This window comes from Microchirus variegatus (genome assembly GCF_963457635.1).
Source record: "Microchirus variegatus genome assembly, chromosome: 18".
Lineage (NCBI taxonomy): Eukaryota > Metazoa > Chordata > Actinopteri > Pleuronectiformes > Soleidae > Microchirus > Microchirus variegatus.
Genome location: NC_139819.1, coordinates 7,006,965 through 7,028,564, shown reverse-complemented (window position 1 = coordinate 7,028,564; position 21,600 = coordinate 7,006,965). Strand labels below are relative to the sequence as shown.

At 42.2% G+C, this 21,600-nt stretch overlaps 2 protein-coding genes across 2 annotated transcripts in view; both read left to right on the top strand.

The window, feature by feature from the left end:
- Positions 1–429: 429 nt before the first annotated feature.
- Positions 430–6,576, top strand: LOC310939874 (eosinophil peroxidase-like; the record flags this gene model as incomplete). The annotated part of the gene is made up of 13 exons (XM_083904728.1): positions 430–496; positions 932–1,019; positions 1,431–1,609; positions 1,703–1,835; positions 2,462–2,591; positions 2,673–2,879; positions 3,267–3,615; positions 4,531–4,691; positions 4,797–5,055; positions 5,158–5,328; positions 5,433–5,670; positions 5,749–5,948; positions 6,167–6,576. 13 exons carry the CDS (start codon positions 430–432, stop codon positions 6,574–6,576), a joined length of 2,592 nt encoding a protein of 863 aa, XP_083760854.1.
- Positions 6,577–11,534: 4,958 nt separating this feature from the next.
- The window catches only part of ebf2 (EBF transcription factor 2), a gene marked incomplete at its 5' end in the record, with an annotated part of 29,787 nt that continues 19,721 nt past the window's right edge, over positions 11,535–21,600 (top strand). The window contains 6 exons of the mRNA XM_083905043.1: positions 11,535–11,668; positions 13,145–13,301; positions 14,941–15,004; positions 16,407–16,462; positions 16,959–17,032; positions 18,380–18,448. Of these exons, the coding sequence (XP_083761169.1) occupies positions 11,535–11,668; positions 13,145–13,301; positions 14,941–15,004; positions 16,407–16,462; positions 16,959–17,032; positions 18,380–18,448 (554 nt within the window). The remainder of the gene's footprint in view (positions 11,669–13,144; positions 13,302–14,940; positions 15,005–16,406; positions 16,463–16,958; positions 17,033–18,379; positions 18,449–21,600) is intronic.

The window sequence follows — 21,600 nt, the reverse complement described above, 5'->3', positions numbered from 1 at the left end:
CTAAATAAACCAGAGGACAAGCGAGGGACACCTTCTGCACAGGTTAATACAATTATTATTTGTAGCTTATCCTATTTATTTTTAGTTAAAAAATAAAAAAATAAGTACCATTTTAAATCATTGATTCGATTGGATTTGGATTTTTCACATTAGATTTTTGGTCATAAATTCTAAATAGATGTAGTTTAATGATCCCAGACTGGGAAATTTATATTGAATTTGTGCAATAATGATTTTATGTTTTATTTCTACCGTATTCATTTATAGTCTATTTATAGTCTTTTATATTTAACAATATATTTTATTTAGGATATATAAATGTACTATATATACATATTTTACTACCTGCATTAATTAGGAATGGACAATAAATATATTTTATTAAATTAAATTAAATTCTATTTGATGTTTATGTTGCTTCCTCCTCAGATGAATCGTCTCCTGTGTTTGCTGGCTGCAGGTCTTTACCTGTGCATGCAAGGTCACGTGAATGTTGGTAAGTGTGTTACCTGTTCATAAGAAAAATTAAAACATACAAAAAAAAAATAGTTACATGTAAAATGATCGTGTTGTTGTTACATAACCTCAGAATTATCACGGATTTGACTGGAAGCCAAGTGTTGACTGGAAGCGAAGTGGCGTCATGAATGAATGAATGAATGAATGAATTAACGAATGAACATTCGTAAGCACTGAAACATTTGTAAAATGCAGACTCTTTTTTTTGGTTGTTTTTGTTTGAGCCAACAATCCCTTGTAAACCAATGAATTACTGCTTCTTGCTTCTTCTTCCTCCTCTTCTTATTTGTAGTACTTTATGCAGCAGATAAAATATCCGGTTTTTTCTGAGTTGAAAATAGAACATTTATGAATGTAAATTATAACGTAATGTTTTGGTTTTTTTCGTTTTCGTTTGTGTCTATATTTCCAGAGGGCCGCTTGAGCCTCAGCGTCATTGAGGAAGCTGTGAGGACAGCGAGGGCCACCGTGGACGAGGCCTATGAATACTCCAGAAAAGAGTGGGTATACTCCGAACACGTCGGTTATTGGCTTATTTTATTCATTTAAAATGTTTCTTTATTTAGGTTAAGGTACGTTTAGTTATAAGATAACTGTAGTTGTTTGTCTTCGTTTATATTTTAGCTAGTTATATATGTTGCTATATTATATCTAGCTAGCTATGTTGCTATATTATATCTAGTTAGCTATGTTGCTATATTAAATCTAGCTAGCTATGTTGCTATATTATATCTAGCTAGTTATGTTGCTATATTATATCTAGCTAGTTATGTTGCTATATCTATCTATCTATCTATCTATCTATCTATCTATCTATCTATCTATCTATCTATCTATCTATCTATCTATCTATCTATCTATCTATCTATCTATCTATCTATCATTACTTATATTTTTATTACTATTTCCAGGAGCGTTGACCGTGTGAGGAGGAACGCAGCCAAACCCTCGGACGTGCTGCGGTTGTTGAAGCAGCCCGTGGGTCTGACCCGCAGTGCCGTCCGTGCCGCGGACTACATGGACGTCGCCCTGTCACTTCTCCACGGATCTTTATTGCCACGGCGGTCAAAACGCTCCATTAACGCCACAGGTGCGTGTGTGTGCGTGTGTGTGTGTTCAACATCCTGTGAGTTTAATGAGAGATGAGAGTGTGTTTTTCACCGTGTCTTTCGCTCCTGCACAGATCTGGTCTCAGAAGATGACCTGGGCGTCGTCGCTGATCTGAGCGGCTGCTCCCCGCGACACCGTGTCCCTTCCTGCTCGACGACTCCCGATTTAGACAAGTATCGCACAGCCAGCAGCGTCTGTAACAACAGGTATATCAACTACGACATACGATTAATTGCATGCAGGAAGAAAGTCTCTGACTTGGCTGCAGCTAATTCATTTTTCAGCCAAGGGGAAAATTCCAAACTTCCGTGCCAAACAGTTTTTTTTCTTCCAATTTTGATGTGTGCAACTTTACATACATGTGTTGTAATAAGGGTGTTTAAGACCAACTTTACAACGTCACATTATTCCGATCAAACTGCCTATGATCACAGAATTTGACATAAAGACTTTAAAAGGTGAGACTTTTGCACTGCACTTTATATGCAGAGGCAGCAAACGCACAAACTTCATTGCAAAGTATCTTCTCTAAAAAAACAAAAAAGAGTATATTTAAATATAACCAAGACCAGATATAAAACAGCATAAAACACTGCACAAACCAGTAACCACACTGCAGTGGTGTTCTCTATAATATAACAGACTACAATCGGTTCCAATGTATACAGTCTTTATAAAGGGAGTGGATAACAGGATTATCAAGTTTCTGATAATCAAATCAAGATTTTGAAGAACGTTCCTCCTTTTATAAATTATGCCCGTGGCAATACACAGTATATACATATATATATGCAGTATATAAATGTATTAATGTGTTTATTTATCTTTTTAGAAAAGACACTCGGAGCGGAGCTGCCAACACACCGTTCACCCGCTGGCTCCCTGCTGAGTACCAAGATAAAATCACTCTGCCCAAAGGTTGGAGCTCTAACCGTAAAGTCAACAGGAATAGACTTCCATTGGTAATATGTAATGCTGTATTGTAAGTGCTTTCCTCAGGAGGTTTAAAGACAACATCGCTCACATCTGCATCAAATCCATAGGTGAGGGAAGTGTCCAACCAGATCCTGCGCTCGGCAAACGCAGACGTGGACAGCGATCCGCTCTACACTCACATGGTGACCATCTTCGGCCAGTGGACTGACCACGACTTGACCTTCACTCCTCACTCTCCCGTCATCCGCTCATTCAGCAACGGGATTGACTGTGAGAAGACGTGTGAACGCTCGGAGCCCTGTTTCCCCATCACGGTCAGTGAGAAGACACACAGAGGACATTGACTTAGATTCATTTCCTGGAGTCTTATACCATCCTAATCCTAACCCTGACTAGGGTTGTATACTAGTCTTGTATAAAGTACCTAAAATATATACTTGAGTATATTAGTATAATCTTACCAGAAAAAGTTATTAAAAAAAGTATTAGTAGTCTCACTACTCAAGTATTACATTTTCTGATATAAAGCTCAGTGGTTGCAGTGTTTGAATGACAAAACTGTAGTATAAAGCAGTTCATCAAGATTTGAAAAGCTCTACATACAGTAAATACAGATCATTACCAACTCTTCTTCTGCTGATTTTATTTGGTAGTAACGATACACAAACACTAATGATTAACTGCTTCTTGTCCTCAAACAGATTCCCAAGTCAGACACCAAGTCAGAAAAATGCATGCCCTTCTTCCGCTCAGCAGCAGCTTGTGGTTCTGGCGAAACAGGACACCTCTTTGGTGGCAGGACTGTCCGCCAGCAGATGAACTCTCTCACGACTTTCATCGACGTGGGCCAAGTGTACGGGTCGGACGAGACCAAAGCTCGCCTCCTCCGGAACCTCACCTCGAACAAAGGTCTCTTAAAGGTCAACGAGCAGCACAGTGACAACGGCCGCGAGCTCCTGCCCTACGCCACTATGAGCGCCAACATGTGTGCCACACGAGCACACATTACTGGTAACAGCAGCGTCAAGGAGGTGCCTTGCTTTCTGGCTGGTGAGTAGAAGCAGCAGTCAGATTACGCAGAAAGAGTTGAAACATTGATCGAAACTTCGAAAATCATGCTTGCTGCCGATTTGGGTGGAATCAACCTTTAAAACAAGCCCCTCCCCCTTCCAAACACCTGTTTCTAACCGATGAAAAACAGAAAAGGCAATGTGTTTTAAAGTTGCCATATTTCATAACGGTTGATGATACAGATTACATTTTTGGTTTGTGAGCGCCAGAATCACCCTCAACCCTAGTTTTAACATGGGAGTCAATGGGAGGTTTGACCAGAACTCTCTGTGCTTTTAGGTGATTTTAACAAAAAGCACAAGTCATATGAAAATGAAAACAACACACAGTATTAGACAACAACCATAGCAACGTTTTTATGTAAAAATTGTCTGTGTAGGTTGGAAATTGTGGTCAGGAGAAGAGTTTGTTTTGAGATTATTTCCATGGACCTCAGCTCAGTGTACCACTCTAGCAGTGCAATACACACTCATTATAAAATCTGAAAATGTCCCAAAAAGAATGCGATTGTTTAAAAACCGTAATATGTATCGAAACTTTGATTTAGGTGAAACAAGTCCCAAGTCTTGTGACCCGTTTAACGTTTCAACCACGTCTCTACGTTAAACTATGACGACTCTGTGAGGCTCCAAATTGGGCTGGCTTCTGATAACTTTTTGAACTTTTCCCATTCATGTGTATGTGGAAATTCTTTGCAGTTTTCTGCCATTTTTGTCGCCACGGTTACTTGAAACGCTAAGAAAAGTCATAGCACACCATTCCCCATCAAATTGCACGTTTTTATATAGGATGTGTGGGGTTTTTTCTCAAAACTGCAGGTTGTATTGCAAAGCAGGCACTCTAATGACCTTCAACTGAGATGATTAAAAACCTTCCTCCTGCCTTGTCTCCCAGGTGATGAGCGCTCCAACGAAAACATTGCTCTGACCTCTCTACACACACTGTTGCTGCGTGAACACAACCGTCTGGCACGCGCCCTGTCCGTTCTCAACCCTATCTGGAGTGGAGAGACACTCTACCAGGAGGCCCGAAAGATCATGGGTGGATACTTCCAGGTAAGAGATGAAGCTTTTGCTGTGTGATGTTCATGAATCCAACTGCAGTGATTGAGGGAGTAGTTGTTCCTGTTCCACTAAATCAACACCTTCTCTGTTCATCAGGTTATTACCTTCAGAGACTACCTGTCCCACATTGTTGGTCCAGACTTCATTTCAAAGCAGCTGTCCACCTATCCTGGTTATGATGAGAATGTGGACCCCAGCATCGCCAACGTGTTTGCCACCGCTGCATACCGCTTTGCTCACCTGATGATTCAACCTTTCATGTCCCGTCTTGATGAGAATTACGAGGAGCACCGGGATTACCCCAGTCCGCTGCTGCACAGAGCCTTTTTTACACCATGGAGGGTCGTCTTTGAAGGTTTGTGCCCTGATCCAAACCTCCTCAGTCTTTACCTTTACCTGCAGAGAGAATAAAGAAAAACTAAGTGGTGTAAACTAAATTCTCTGTTGTGCTCTTTAGGTGGTTTGGATCCAATCATTAGGGGCCTGGTGGGTCGCAGGGCCAAACTGAACACACAGGAGCACATGATGCCTGATGAGCTGCGGGAAAGACTCTTTAAATTCACCTCTGAGTTGGCTTTGGATTTGGGGGCTCTCAACATGCAGAGAGGCAGAGACCATGGACTCCCTGGTATTTACTGACTTTCTATATCTTACTCTATAGCTTAAGTTCATGTTGAGGCATAATTGGAAGTAAATATGACGGATGTTCTTTCTCTGTGTGACTCTTTGTAGGCTACAACAAGTGGCGCAAGTTCTGTGGACTCTCGCAGCCAAAGAATCGTGCTGAGCTGGCAGAGGTTATGAACAACACTGTTCTGGCCAATAAACTTATGGATCTCTATGGCACGGCTAAAAACATCGATGTGTGGCTGGGAGGAGTGGCAGAGCCGTTTGTCAACGGAGGACGAGTGGGACCCCTGTTTGCCTGCCTGATTTCTACTCAGTTCCAGAGGATTCGTCAGGGAGACCGGTATGTACATTTACCGTCAATTTAAGAATGACTTCTTCTTCAGCTGCATCTTTATGTTTGTTTTATGTTAAATTTCAGAATGTGGTGGGAGAACAAGGGTGTATTCACTGAGGCTCAGAGGAGATCCCTGAGGGTAACGTCCTTTGCCCGTATCATCTGCGACAACACTGGCATCGCTGATGTTCCTCTGAGTCCCTTCCAGTACCGGCCTCGTGGGACTGGCTACAACCAGTGCAAGGACATACCTGCCTTTGACCTCAGTCCATGGATGGACAACGGTGAGTTAATGTTCTGATATCCTTTCTGTCACATTCAACTGTTTTTGAAAAATTACTAAATGTTCCTCTTTCATTTTCTGTTGACCATAAAGCACCCATACCAGGACCAGGTAAATCTGAACTGAAAATAATACAAGTATTACATTAAAACAGGCAGGTTCCTTAAGTATAGTTGTTCTCATAACTTTTTTTTGCTTTTCCCCCCACTGGAACACCAGCAGTCACTTTAGGATATCCAATGCACCATGAGAAAAAAGTTGCTTTCTCCGTACGACTCGGCAACAACTTCCCTGAAGCCGGCAAACCCATCGCGTTCAGGGAGGAGATCTACAATGGACAGAAGAGCTACGACCTAGAAACTGGCATGTTCACCTGCACGGAACCAGGTGTTTATGAGTTTCAGTTCCACTGCGTGATCTACCAGAACGCTGGCAACGTGGACCTCATGCACAACGGCAAGCTGGTTCTGCACTCGTTCACCACGCGGCAATCTGGCTACATCACAGCCAGCGGCAATGTCTACATTAAGCTAAAGAAGGGAGACACGGTCTATCTGTTCGCCAACTATGGCGGCAACGGTCTGACCAGCGACAGCGCCTTCTCAGGACATCTGCTGTTCACTGAGTAAGAGGCCACTGAGACCTAGTCGACCTTCAATCCATTTGGTGAATTTATGTGTGCTAATGGGAACTGCAATGACTGAAGCTGTTTATGACCTTTATAAGTAGACATACTTTGCATTGAACCTTGCTGAAAGAAAACTATGGAAGAGCATTAGGGCCACATTTATTGAGGAATTTTGAATGAAAGAGAGAAAAAAGTCCCTCTGACTGAATTCTAACTTAAATCTCGAATTTATGCTGTTTTTTTGTTTTTATTTTTTTTATTTACATGTGGCCCTAATGCTCTTCCGTAGAAAAGAAATGGCTTACCGCTTGACTGGAAAATGAATGTATCGGGTTAAATAAGCTAAACTTACAAACGTTGGGATTTTTTTTTTTTTCAATTAAATAATTTGGAGAACATTTGTTTGTTTCTCCGAATGAAAGTGTACAACTTTAAGTCACTTTTGTCGATTTTTACATCAATAAATGCTTAGAAATTACCTCTGCGTTGGTGTGAATTTCTTGATAATACAGGCTAATATAATCTGGAAACTGTATAATGTACATTCTATTTTTTTTCTCTTTTTTTTTTAATAGTCATATTGTTAATATATTTCTATAATATACTGTTAATTTCCCCACTGCAGGACTAATAAAGGAATATCTACAGTATATCCAGCTGATGGTGTTCCTCAGTAGACCAGCAGATGGCACTAACATACCATTTAAGCGAGGCAGTAAAAGTGAAAAGCACCACATGTTATGAATTGGTATTTATTTCAGATATTGCACTGTACACTAGAAAAAAAAGAAGAATAAAATATGTTCCCTCAAATCACCAGAAAATCAAACATGTTACATTTTATAAAAAATGTAACAGTATTATTCAAATATAAATAAATAAATAATATAAATATTAAAGTTTGTTTTCTTTAAATGTATTTAACTTCACGTCAGAAAGTTAAGTTGGTTAATTTAAGATAATGTTAAGCAGACATAAATCTTCTAGATTACTTTAATTCACAAGTTAAGTTTTATTTTAAGTCAATGTTTTACTGGCACGTTTGCCAGTTCCCCTAAATGCGCAATGTGTATTTTCTGCCACTAGGGGTCTCTCGATCAAAACAATACCAAAAGAGCTAGTTTGGTGACGTTGTAAAAGCAGTGTGGGATCACGGGAATTGTTGTCTTGTTCTCTCACAAACTATTTGAGGCGAGGGTTTATGAGACAGAAAACACTGTGAACATCCATGAATATAACCATAGCCATAAAACAGTAGTTCTGAATGAATATACCCTTCCCCACTCTGACGATGTTTCGCAGGACCTTTGACCTGGAAGTGAAAGCAGAGACAGGTGAGGTTGATGACGTCATCAAAAGGCGCTAGAAAATGAAGCCGTGCATTAGCTTGAAAGTAGAAATACGAATTAACCATGGATTTAAAGAGTGGTGGAAACACTTTTGGCTCACGTAAGTAGACTGCTCAATAAAATACACAACATTACCGCAACTGCTTTGAAGAAACGTACATTTTTATATTTAAAAACTCCCTCGAAACCACAAATTTAGTCGTAGTTGTTAGTGAATCACAACACGTCAGGCCTGCATCCATACCGTTTTATAGTTAGAGTTCTGGCTTCCATGTTGTTTTAAATTAAGACTTTTTATCACTTGGACACACTTTTTTATTAGTTAGCTAGTGGACAACTGCACATTTAAAGTTTATAACTCGTGTTTAATGACGTCACAAGGAGTCCTGTTGACGACAAGTAATTTTTCGGATATTAGGGGGAATCAAAACCCACAGTGAATCCGCATGTTTGCCCTAAACAAGTGAAAAAAAAAGAGAGAAATTTATGACCGATAAGGATTGGAAAAGTGGCGTTTCACATCAGCTCTGATGCTTCCTGCATCCAGAGAAGAGGAGGAGGGAACCAGCTGCTGCTCCTCCACCAGCACCCCCTTATACACACACACACACACACACATACACCCGCCACGCCCCTTTTGACCTCCGTGGACACAGTGCCATCCACAGAGAGTGGCCTCGGTGTCCCAGGGGAGCAGGGGAATGCAGAGGAGGACGAGCGGCACACGATACCCCATTGTTTGGTTAAGCAGTCACTGATTCCCCCACACCTCCTCCTTCACCTCCTCCTCCTCCTCCTAAAACACACGAGCTGCTGCTGACCGTCTCAACGGGTTAAATTGATTAAAAAGACGTTTGTGGTTTGACTAATTCCACCATTTTCGCCCCGGTGAGTCTCGCCTCCACCAAATGAGACAAAACCACACACACACACACACACGCGCTTTTATTTATAGACGTCCTGCAGGTTGTGATGTTCACGGTCCATCCTCGTCCTCTGCGCACCTGTGGAGACGCACGAGAGAAGGATTGTCCTTTTCTATTATTATTATTTCATGCCATAAATTATGGATTTGATTATTATTATTATTATTTTTACAAAATAAGCTGAAATAAATAAAAATGCATCAACTTATTGACTTGACAAATATAAAACGTCTATTCAGCAGTGGCGTGCACAGACACTTTATGGGTGCTGGGGCTCAAGGGGACCCCTCTCAGAAATATTTATTTTGAAAATATAATAACGTTACATGTTTATTTTCCTGTAAAAAGCCTACACTCGTATACATCTGACAGGTCTTTCTTAATAAGTTAATACATTAAATGTGTACAATTTGAGGCCATTGTTACACAATTTTGAATGAGAAATAAAACATGAAGCTACATACAATATAAAATTAGTGAAATAAATTCATCAAAATGGGCGTCTATGTTGTACAAATGACCATCATTTTTCAATAAAGAAGTCTGACCAATCCTCTACTAAATGTAATGACATTGTTCTGCACCCTGGTCAGTTAATGAAAGAATAATAATAATAAAACCCTCATAGAGTGAAGCTGCTCACTTTTCCACCTTTCATCCTAATCCTAATCCTTTACTTTTTGACTTGTGCTGCTCTCAGACAAACACACAAACCTCCTCACTAGAGATACTGAGTCCATTCACGACTGGAGGAATTTTTTTTTTGTTTTTATTAAAGTGTGTCATCATCATAGTTTGATTTCTCATGGTTAAATGGAGCTGTCAATCATGTCGGTGGAAGTGTGTGCGGGACGGCGACAGGGCGGAGTCTGGGCAGCATGGATTCCCCGAGACTGCTCTCATAATTGGGGGAACATCTGACTTTGTCCCGCGCTGGCAGATGGTGGGTTGGGGCGGGATCCAAAGGGGGAGATTTACATTCATTGTCCAGGCGCACAAACTCCACACAGAGACAATAGTCTCGGTGAGGGGCGAGGAACCAGGGCTGGAGGAAAAAAAAAAAACTTTCCTTTTCACAACCAAACGAACGGAAATTAATTTTGGTTCAGCAAAACATAGAAGACCTGTTCTTCAGAAACACGTTCAGTTTGAGGGTTGTTGTTGCTGAAACAAAGACTAAGGACTCGAAATGTATAAATAACTGATAATAAGAGATGTATATGTTCATATTATTGAGGAAAAGGGTTTTTAAGGATGTTTCTCCAAAATCAGAGACTTTGTCAAGTGTTACTTTTACGCGCAGTCAATCACAAACCAAACCAAAGATCACATCCATGAAGACGCATCTTTCTTCTTCTTTAACTGTTGTTAAATTAAAGAGCGTTATTTATAGGCCTTAACTTTATTCCAAGACCAGTGTGGATGTGTTGCATTGATTAAGAACTCATTTGGGCCACGCAGCTCCAAACGCCAATCAGAGCGCAGCGCCGTCCGCTGCAGGCGGAGATTGATGGCGCAACCAGACGGCCATTGTTGCCTGTGACACTGATGCGATGCCTCCTGAGTGGAATCACTGCGTTCAAAGGAGCAGACGGTGAAGCCGCTGAATGTGCGCCATGTCCATGCACAGCGCACTCCTGTGTTTCATTCACGACTCGTATGAAGCGAATCAAACAGGATTTGCCGTTGAGACCGCACCTCAGAGCAGATGATTACAGAACAATTATACAAATAAAAATGCCCAGAACGTCCAGATTGGATGCGTTTATTTTCTAATAAATATAGTAAATCAATGTAAGCATTCAATATTAGGAATAACATTTCATCCAAAATGTTCCAAATGATCCAAAATGTTCCCCCCCCCTACTCACAAAGATGAACTTTATAATTTTACATCACAATAATGGCAATAATATTGATCATGCTTATTTCATTTCCTGTATTAAAATGTTTTTTTCTGTACATTATTTCCTGCCTCTGTTCAAAGTTAATATGTGAAAAGTTTCCTCTACAGTCACTGGTTGGATGCTGATTCTGGCACAAGTCCAAACAACGGATGCACTTTACACCAATGAGAGCATCCATTTCAACAATCGGTTCCCCATATGGCACAAAGGCCCCTCCTCCAAGCTCCATCCCGGCAGAGGGTCTCATTCATGCTTCAGGACAGCGGTTCACTGCAAGCCTCATCCTGGCCCTCGGATCAACTCTTCTGATCCGGTCTGGTCGGCTGTCAAAGGGAGACTTTTCTTTTTCCTCCACACGCAGACATTTAAAGAATATCGCGAGTCGGACTCGCTGCGGACTGTCTGAGGAGTTCAGTGCAGTGAGCAGGTGATCATTTTGCGCTCGAGCTGACGCTGGAGATTTGCGCTTGGACAATGCTTGCAATCAGTGGGGGAGTGTATTTATTATCGTTGTTCGAGCCTTAAAAGAAACTCTGTGTGGATTTCTTTTTTTTTTTTTAACTGAGACGCCCTTTGAAACATCACACAGCACCGGTCATTTATTCAGTAAAGCTGCGCGCATTTTGGTTTCCCTGTGGCGCTTTGGAGGAGCGCAGAGCCTTGGTGTGTGGACCTTCTGTTGTTTGCCAAAGTGCTTAAGCTCTCCAACTCCGTTGTGTTTTTTTATCCTCACTAAGTTCCAAAAAAAAGTGCATCTCACCACCGGACAGGGCTTAAATGTTCGGGATCCAGGAGCATCTGATTCGAGAAGTGAGCGGATTAAAAGAGAGAAGTCTTGGAGAGGAGATGGATCCAGTCCGGTCGTGGGTGCGTAACGTCGGCGTTGTGGACGCGAACGTCGCGGCGCAAAGGTACAGTAGTGCTCTTGTCAGGTATTTAAATCAGAATTGTCAGCGACGCAAACGAATGACAGCATATACGCTAACATCAGTATAATAATGTTTGCATTATATGAATATTTGACAATTTAAGAAGTTGACTACTTGTTGCAAAAAGACACGGCTCCCGTTTCCAAGTCAGTTCCCCCAAAACTTCTTCAAATTAAATTTAAAAATCTTATTACTAATAATATTGTTGTTATTTTATATTGTTAAGAATAAAGGTTTGTTCTCCTCATGTGGACAAAAACACACATACAGGCATGTGTTTCCAAGCGTAAAATTAATTCGTAATTAATAGTCAGAACTGGTTAACTTTGACATAAAAATCAACATCTCAAATCAACGACATCAGCCGTGGATTTCCTGACGTGCAAAACGTCAACTTACATTTTTATATTGCACATTTAAATATGAGATCAATTCTCAATAATGAGAATAAAAACTATTTGTGAAAACCTCAAAATATATTTGACTTTTAGTTGAAGTTCAGGTGAACTTTCATTTATTTTTTATTTTATTTTCCCTTTTTCATCAACAGCTTAAAAAAAAAATGACACTGATATTAAATCATACTTTACACATTTGTAATTTCCACATCACACACACACACTTTAATGTAAACAGTATATTAATGACTGTGTTTGAAGTCACAGTACAAACACTCATTATCACTCTGTACAGCAGGCAACAAGTTAAATACATATTTAAATACAGAGATTCATTCTGTATTTGCATTATTTAAACTCTTCCATTGAAAGGCAAACCAAAAAAGCTATTTATTGTTTTTCTTTAGGCTTTCATGGATGTCACAACAACTGCTGCTAAAATGTTAAAATGTCCAATTTCAGTAATATTAAAGGAAAAAAACCCACTCACATAAATATACCTAAATATTTAAATGTACACTGTATTAAAATTCATCAGTCTATTGTGTTTTTTTTTCACCCAAGGCTCCAGATTCAAATGAGCTGATTCAACCATCTCCTACTTGGATAAACCATTTATTTGCACTAGTTTTTGTATAATTTGTGTATAAATTGTAAGAAAAACAATAATAATAAATAAATATCACTTATATTGATTTTATATTTCTTGTTATCTATAGTATGGATTAACTGAAGCCTTTAGCGATTTTTTTTTCATTTATATAAACATTTTTAATATTTTAACAACTGCCTTTTAAGAGCCAGTCAAACAAACATATTTGACATGCAAATTCATTTCATACAAAAGATTTATTCTGGCAGAGTAAATTGTCTGATATTTAAATATTTGTTTTCCTTGTTTGGTTTACTTGGAGAAGATGGCAGCTCCGTTTAAATTCAGCTCTATGCTAAGCACCGTAAATCAGATCATTAACACAACACAAATGTGTTTTAATCTCCCACCAGGAGTGCGAGTGTGTGTGTGTTTGTAATGAGTGTCTCTGTTGTTTTGTGTCCACAGTGGAGTCGCTCTGTCGAGAGCTCATTTCGAGAAGCAGCCTCCCTCTAATCTCCGCAAGTCCAACTTCTTCCACTTTGTGCTGGCCCTCTACGACCGACACGGTCAACCTGTGGAGGTGGAGAGGACTGCGTTTGTGGACTTTGTCGAGCACGACAAGGTGTGTGACATTTTATTCGCAATATTTTTCACTAAAGCGATAGATTCTTTCTATTAAAAAAAAAAAAGAAGGTGAATAATTAAAGGCACATATTAGTAACAGACTCCACGTCTCAGCTGCACCAAGGTGCCCAACTTGTTCTCCCCAGTAAAGGCTGAGCATCAAACAGCTGACGGCTACATGTTTACACAAGCTTTACCCTCAATGAGCTGATGATGTGAGATTGAAAAAGAATATCTAATGACTAATTAGCAGCTTGCCTCATTAGGAGGACATCACTCCTTTTTAAAAAAAAAAATGCAAATGATGCTTGCTTCTGTTAAGTTATACAGTGAACTAATCATCAAAGTCTCTTTTCCTTCATGCCCCCTCCTGCACTCTAAACACTGCTGTTGAAGGGGGGTGGTTTAGATTCCTCAGGTCGGACAAGACTAAAATAAGGAAGGGTGAAGTGTGGAGACAGAGTTAGATAGAGAGTGCAGAGCGGGGACCGCCCGGAGTCTGGAGCCTTATGCCCAGTGTTGATAGATGTTTTTGCCTTGTGCTGAGGGAAGAAAGACCCTCCTAAAGTGGCCACGTCTCCTCCCCGCAGTGAGAAAGACAGGAGCCGCGGCACCCTGTCAGCAGGAGTTCAAATATAGTTGCACTATGAATTTCCTGGGATGTTTAGGGAGGCGAGGGCGAGTGCCAGCAACAGCGCTGAATGCCGGGGCCCCTGAAAGCTGTCAGTGAGCTCTACTTTGTGCCACACAGACCAGTGCGGGGTAATATGACGGCGGTGGAGAGGTTCATTTTCTGCATGGTTACCCTGGCATCTGTTTTTGCTCCGTAATTATCGAGAAGGTAGAGTGATGGTGTAGCAAAAATGAATGTTCCTCTGTGTGTATTTACAAAACTTATGAAGCCAGGCATCCATTTATCTCCAAGTTTTGAGCTCTGTTGCTTCCCAGCGTATCTTCATGCATCTTAATTTCCCCTTCCCTGCAACTGTCTCTTCTCCCGTGCTTTCTCCAACTCCACCAACACTCTCCTCCTCGCCGCTGCTGCTCTCTCGCTCCCATTTCTGTGATGCCAGCCTCCTGGGTTATTGGACCAGAGAGCATTCCTTTGAGACCACTTAGAAAGACCAGCAGAGGTAGAAGAGTAGAAGGAAAGAGGGGGAACAGGAGACAGAATGGGGGAGAGAAGAAGGAACGGAGTGGAGACCCTATAGGGGAGGCAGGGATTGCAGAGAGGAAGTTTTTCTGTCAAGCTCGATTGCTGCCCAGTCGCACATACACCACTTTTCCACCCACTGGAACACACTTTGCACAACACACATAACCTCGCCTCTACTACCGAGGAGGACCAATGAGTTTGAGCTCATGGTTTGTTTTAGGAGTTTGTATCAGACATGATAGTTCAACCTCTACAAAGAATAACCGACTCAAGGTTAAGCACGCGGCTTATGAGCACAACGCAGGGTCCCACATGGACTTTGAGCCTTCCCATCCTCTGATCTCGACGCTACTCCCAGGGAAGAGAATGAGCTGCAGGATTAGGAGGCACTCAATGTGCTTAAAAACTGTGCACGAGGACGCCCAGTTGTACTTAACTGCATGGCCTGTGTTTGTCTCTTGTCTTTCCGGTATTTTCCAAGGAGCAGACCGGAGAAAAGACTAACAACGGTACTCACTACAAGCTGCAGCTGCTCTACAGCAACGGTGAGTGGAGCCTCTTCTTCGGTCGATTGTGTAGATAAAGGACGCTACAACAGGAGTTGAAAAAGTTTGGTGTGCCAACACGACACACTCACACCTTTCCACACAAGTAATCTTCCATCACATCCACCCCGTCTCTCTCCTCCAAGCTCATAAATTACCCCCCCCCCCCCACCCTCACCGGCCTAATAACTAGGTTTGTTTATTTCAATATCTCAACCTCTTCTGGGCTCATGTACGAGGGAAATGAGGTACACGTTGCCGTCCCACACCACTCAACTTGTCGGCAGCACAACTCGTCCAACCCCCCATGGTGCTTCGACATCAGATAGGGGGGATACGCGTAGAAATTTGGTTCCCATGAGCCACTTCTTCCCCCTGCTCTGCCATCGCAGTGGCACCCATGGGACGGAAGATAAAAGACACGTTGCAGAGCATCCCCCTCATACACCCTGCATACATACGCATGCATGCACGTACACTTTCTCTACATCCCCTCCTCTCGTCCCCTTCCCCCCCCCAAGCAATATCAAAGACCTCTCAATCGAGACTTTGATGCGGGGAAAAACGCATTTTAAACGCAATCCTCTGTTGGAAATTCCTCGGTTAATGTGCTCCTCTCTGAGGAAGCAATTCACTACATGTCGTTTTGCGGCTACGGCATGATTTACCGAGGAAGTTTCAAAGCATCCGGAAGGTTCAGGTGCTTCTAGAAACCTCCCAACTCATCATCACACAGGAGTGTGGAACTGAAACAAATCCCATAACAAAAGTGGTAAACGTGCGGTTTTACCTGTTGGTGTTTATCTACTATCAGCGAAAAAATAAACTTGGGGAAATAAATCAAACATTGACAGAGGAAATAACCACAGAAATATACGGCCAGACCAATCGTGGGAATCTGGTTGTAAATTCTGGCCTCGGAAGCAAAACATCAGTAATAATCATCAGCATCAAATAACTCTCAATCCCCTCAGAAACCATCAGAGAGTAAATATGAAGCCCATGCCAATCCTTATTCCTCAATGTTTGCTGGAAACTGTTCAATGTTTTTTGTGTGTTTTCCCTAGAGCTTGTGCAGAATTTAAGAACAAAATAATATAAATCTTTCAATTTTAATTTGAAAATCATCGTAGTGTGCAATGAATTGTTTTTTTTATCAAATGAGAGGACTGGGATGACGTTTCTTCGTGTTTACACCCGACTATGAATAAAGTGACTCGGTATTATGAAGTAATATGAATCTTTTCTCAACAATAAAATGTATAGTTAATGCAGTGAGGGCAAGGGATCATACATTAAGTCTCTCTGGAATATTTATTCATCGTAAAAAAAAAACCTTTCTCATGCCTAAAATAATCATTTGTGCTGTCAGTGACTGATATCTGTGTTTTCTTTACGTCAGGGGTTCGCACGGAGCAAGATCTTTACGCTCGACTCATCGACTCTGTCACTAAACAGGTAAGTTCAACGTTTTACCTCAAGTCGATTCCACTTCCACCTTTTATACATTCACTACCGTTCAAAAGTTTGGGGTCACCTATAGAATTTTTGTTGTGTTTTCCATTAAAAGTGACACTTTTATTCATCAAGAGTTGCAAAATAAATAGAAAATATAGTCAATATAATATTGTTGTACCTTTTCTGTTTTCAGTTGCTAACATCATTGCACAAGGGTTTTTAAGGGTTTTCTAATCATCCAATAGCCTTCTAACGTGATTAGCAAACACAATGTATATTAGAAATGGGCCTCTATACACCTATGAACATATTCCATTAAAAACCAGACGTTTGCAGCTAGAATAGTCGTTTATCACAATAACAATGTATAGAGTGTATTTCTGATACATTTAATGTTATATTCATTGAAAAAAAAAAAAAAAGTTTTTTCAAAACTTCAACTTCAAAAATATGCTGCAAACACACAAGTAACTTTCTCCTTTGCTTCTCCTCGCAGCCCATAGCGTACGAGGGACAGAACAAGAATCCAGAAATGTGCAGAGTCCTGCTCACACACGAGGTTATGTGCAGGTGAGTGTCACACGTTCAGGAGGAAACTTTAACCCGCGGTGATGAAATCCAAACATCCATTAGTCTCCTGCTTTACACTCTGCTTTATCTCAGAAATCTCTGAAATTTGTTTTTTTGGGGATGAGATGACGCTTTTGGGGGTTCTATATGATTCTGAAAACTGACTGTGGCTGAACTGTAAGTTCAAGGCAGTCAGTCATCTTTGTTGTTACAGTGGTCGCCCCCCCCCCCACCCCCCTGCCACTTTTCTGCTGTAACGCAGCATGTTCCCGGTTTGGCTCCTGTTTCTGCCCTGCAGCTCTGTTTCTCTTTGGCCTGGAGCTTTTCAGACCCGGCCTCAGCTGACACTTCAGTGGGGAATAATCCGCCGCTACCCTCGTACTAAACTGCGGCCCTTCTGTTTAATTGAGGCAGCATTTTTGAACTGTGACAACAAGTGTGTTAGCTGCACGCCGTGTCAGGAAGTTCCTTTTAATAGCAGAGCATTTTTAAGGACTGTAATCAAGGCTTCGGGAGCCACATGGTTTCTGTTAGTGATTGGAAAAGAAAACAGGTGAATGCGGGGTTACGGATAGAGAGGGGAGAGCGGTGTGGAAGTGGAGCAGTGACCCAGGGATTGGAGGGCAGCAGGGGGAAGACAGGGGGCTGGGACAAGGCGAAATGGGCTTAGGACGGAGTGGGCTTTGCCATTGTGTAGCCAGCAGATGCCCGAATGTGACTCACAGCTGGCTAATAACAGAGCTGAGGAGGCAGAGGGCAAGCGTCACAGCTGGGGAGTGAGGCCGTCTGACAGGGGGGCGGAGGGGGGCAGTGCAGGGCCAAGCTGGGACACGAGAGGGGTGAGGCGAGGTGTAGGGGTGGCAGATGGTTAGGGGTGGGGGCACTTTTGTTATGCAGTGAAGGGGACTTTGTGAGGGGGGGGGGGGGTGGCCAGCAGGCTTCACGGACAGGACTGCTGACGAATGGTAGGATGTGGGACGGTGTATGTGTGCGTGTGTGTGTGTGTGCGCACTCGCTTGCTATGAGGCTGCGTGGGGGTTGAGTTTGATTTTGAAATCAATGTGACAGATTGCCTGGCTGGCTTTTCACTTTTGAATGGTCTCTCACTGTTTGTAGGGTGTGTTGTTGTACCTTTTCTTCCTCTTTTATTCCTTTGTCTAACCTTCCCCTCCCCTCTCATGCCTCCTTTGTGTGGGGCCTGGATCTTGGCCGACTGCGAGGCACAGTAGTCTGGGCCCGAGGATGTGGACGGGCCCAGACAAATGATGGCTCCTCTTGTTTGATTTGTTTGTTACTGACTTCTTTTTTTTTGTGTCTTTTCTGTCTCTTTTTTTTCTGCCCACTCAGCCGCTGTTGCGAGAAAAAGAGCTGTGGCAACCGAAATGAGACGCCCTCTGATCCAGTCATCATTGACAGGTAAAGAAATCAAAGCATGAGCCTCACAATGTCCACCACCTGAAACACCATGTCCATACTAAGTGTCCTTTCTTTGCTTCTCTGTACCAGAAACAAATGTAGTCTTCTTTGAAAGCCTATTGGATGATACCAGCTGTCAATCACAGTGGTGTCCACTCACATGTGCAACACCTTCCTCTAAATGGGAAGACAATTTACATAATTGACATCATCTGACCAGAAACCAGGAAAAGGGTTTTACTGATGTTATAAATTTCACTTTCCCATAGACTTTGATTCAAATTGATTTGCCACCTCGGCGGCTAACGTCCTACTTCCTGTACTTTTCAATCAACAATGTTAATACACAGCCTATAATATGCACCAATACGATCACACATGCCAATGCGGACGTTCCTGTGTTGAAATCCTACCTCATATCAGCTGCTGCTTTTACGGCCAATAAGAACAACATCGGTGAGGGAAAGGCCGTAAAATACACCGCGGATTATCTGTGTCCGTGTCTGTCTCCCATATGTTTGTCTCGCTTCAGTTTTATGTTTATCTGTTGATCTATTTCATCCTTCTGGGATCTGTCTCAGTTTGGCCTCTCATTCCCGTTTAACTGCCCACGACATTGCACCTGCAAACCACCCCCCCCCCTCCCCCCGACAAAAACATATATTTTCTTTTATCAGAAGCATGTGTCTGATCAGACAGGGCTCACACATGTGTGGTGAATGTTCGCCCCGCTAATGCGGCTAAAAGGCGGGATGACCGCCGCCGTAATCGGCGTGTGTGAGGGCCTTCACGTCCGAGGGATTTCGGAGGTCTCGCTCCGTCTACCTGGCATTAACCATGTGTGATGAATGCTCATACTTTGGCTGTGATGTCACAGACGTAACCTTCATCGCCTCCTCCTTCCTTCTCTCCTTCGTCTGTCTAGCAAACGTTCGCTTCATATACGTCAAGGACCCTTTTCTCCCCCCCCCCCTCCTCAGTTCAAGTTGGCTGGCTGTTGACAGTGTGTCTCAAAGGATCTCAGCTGAAGATAGTTTTTATATCATGGAAAAATCGGGGCTGTTGTCTTTTGATTTTGATTTTTTTCCCAGAATACCTTGGAGCAGCTGCTTTTCTCATTTACTGTCGTGCATTTCTCTCCGAACAAACCCCCTGCCGCACCCGTTTTCTCTACTTCCTCCTACAGTAACACGGCCGAAACCGCCGTGAAGCACGTTTGGGAGTGCGGTAGCTTGGCAGGGAAAGAGAGATGTATGTTGTTGTGACTCCTCGTGTGTGTGAGTGTGTGAGGATTGATTTAAGTGGAATCATTGACCTACTGTACTCTCTAATCACACGAGGTGTTTCCTGTTCCTGATAAGAGTGTCTGTCCTGATGGCAGCTTCTCCCTCTCGCTCTCTCTTGACTGGACTGCGAAATCCTCTCCTCTGGGATCAGACTATTAGCAGCCAGTTAATTTCTGATAAGCCGGTGGAATTCTGCTTGGCCTTGTGCCCTTTTATCCTCTCCCTATGTGCAATTTCTCACTTGACTATATAGCAAAAAAAAAAAAAAAAAGCGAGAGGAGGAGGAGGAGTGTTTAGATTGACAGCACAGGACGTATGTTCTGAGCATGTTTACAGACGCATGTATATTTTTATTTATGTATGTATATGGATGTATGTGCATGTCTGTGTGCCTGCGTGACCCCCCAATCTGACCTTTTTCCCTAGTCACTGTTTGAGTCTTAAATTATTCATGTGTGTGGCCGTGCATGTGTGTGTGTGTTTCCTATATGTCCAATTTTGTGTGTGTGTGTGTGTTTGTGGAGACAGGCTGTTTCTGCGGCTCCAATAATCAGCCTCCTGCTCCCAGCCCCAACACCTGTTCTCCAATTAACATGCAGCGTGCTGGGGCCCACTCGCTCCAGTCGCCCAGCTTCTGCTTTCTACCCTTTTTCCACCTCCTTTACGCTTTTTTTCTCCCTCCTTCTCTCTCCTCACACTTTCAGCTCTCTCGCTCCATGCCTCAACTTGCGTCTGGACTTCTGCACACGCACACCCCCCCCACCTCCCCTCACACTTTTCATTTGCTTCCACATGCTGTGCACTTCTTCACTCCCTATATCTTAATTCCCTTGCTCCACTTCTTTTTCCTGCACATTACCATCTTCTCCACCACCCCCCACCTTCCCTTTAGCCTGTCTAATTTTGCCATAATTAGGCAGTGTCATTAGGACACCTACCCAAGCACAAGGGAGTTTGCAATTCCCCAAACGGCCCAAAACCCCCTCTTTTCTAATCTCCTTTCCATATTGTTTCAGTTTTCTCTCCCCCCCTCTTTCCTGCTGCTGCTGCTGCACCCCTCCCTCTGTCTACCCTTCTCTCTAATCCTGATTTGAGTGAAAGGAGAGAGAGGAGATCACAGCTGATCCACAGGGAGGGGTGAAAGAATACAGAGTGGAGGGACAGAGGGATGAAGAGGGCAAGGGCATTCGTTGACAAAGATATCTAAAGTTGGTCTCTCTGTGTGTGCGCTCCGCTGCCTGCTGTCTAATAGTTTTAAGGTGGTCTAATCTCAACACCGGTGAACCGTTTAATTCGCCGGGCCCGATGTGACTCCTGTTGTTTGGAGAACGTCGTTTATCTCTTGACTGATGGACTGGCTTGTTCACTGATTGGTTAGATGATTGATCATCAGACAGATAGGTGGATTGATTCCTGTGGACTCGCCACGATAAATCTTCACTAAATCTTCAAACTCACTCAGTGAGGTTTTTCTTTTTTTTTTTTTTTTTGTCATTTTCTTTAGTTCATTTTCTATTCCCTCCTAACCTTTTCTAGAGGCTTTATTAGCTTTTGTACAGCCCATACTTTAAGGATTCAAGGATTGAAGATTTATTTTTATTTGTCTTGTGTACAGAGATATTAAATGAGGACGCCTTGTCTCGTTAGTGTGCAAACACGATAGAGTCTAGTTTATAGTTAAACTTCTTATATTAAATTATAATTAATGACATTTTTGCTCCAAAGCTGTTGAAAAATAGTTAGAATTTGCAAAGTGACAACCAGATAAACAGATAAAATGACAATTTGACAACTTTCAAAAACAAGATCCACATGTTGTACACAATTTTTGTTCATCACTTTCTTGTAAAATCTCCTCAAAACTAT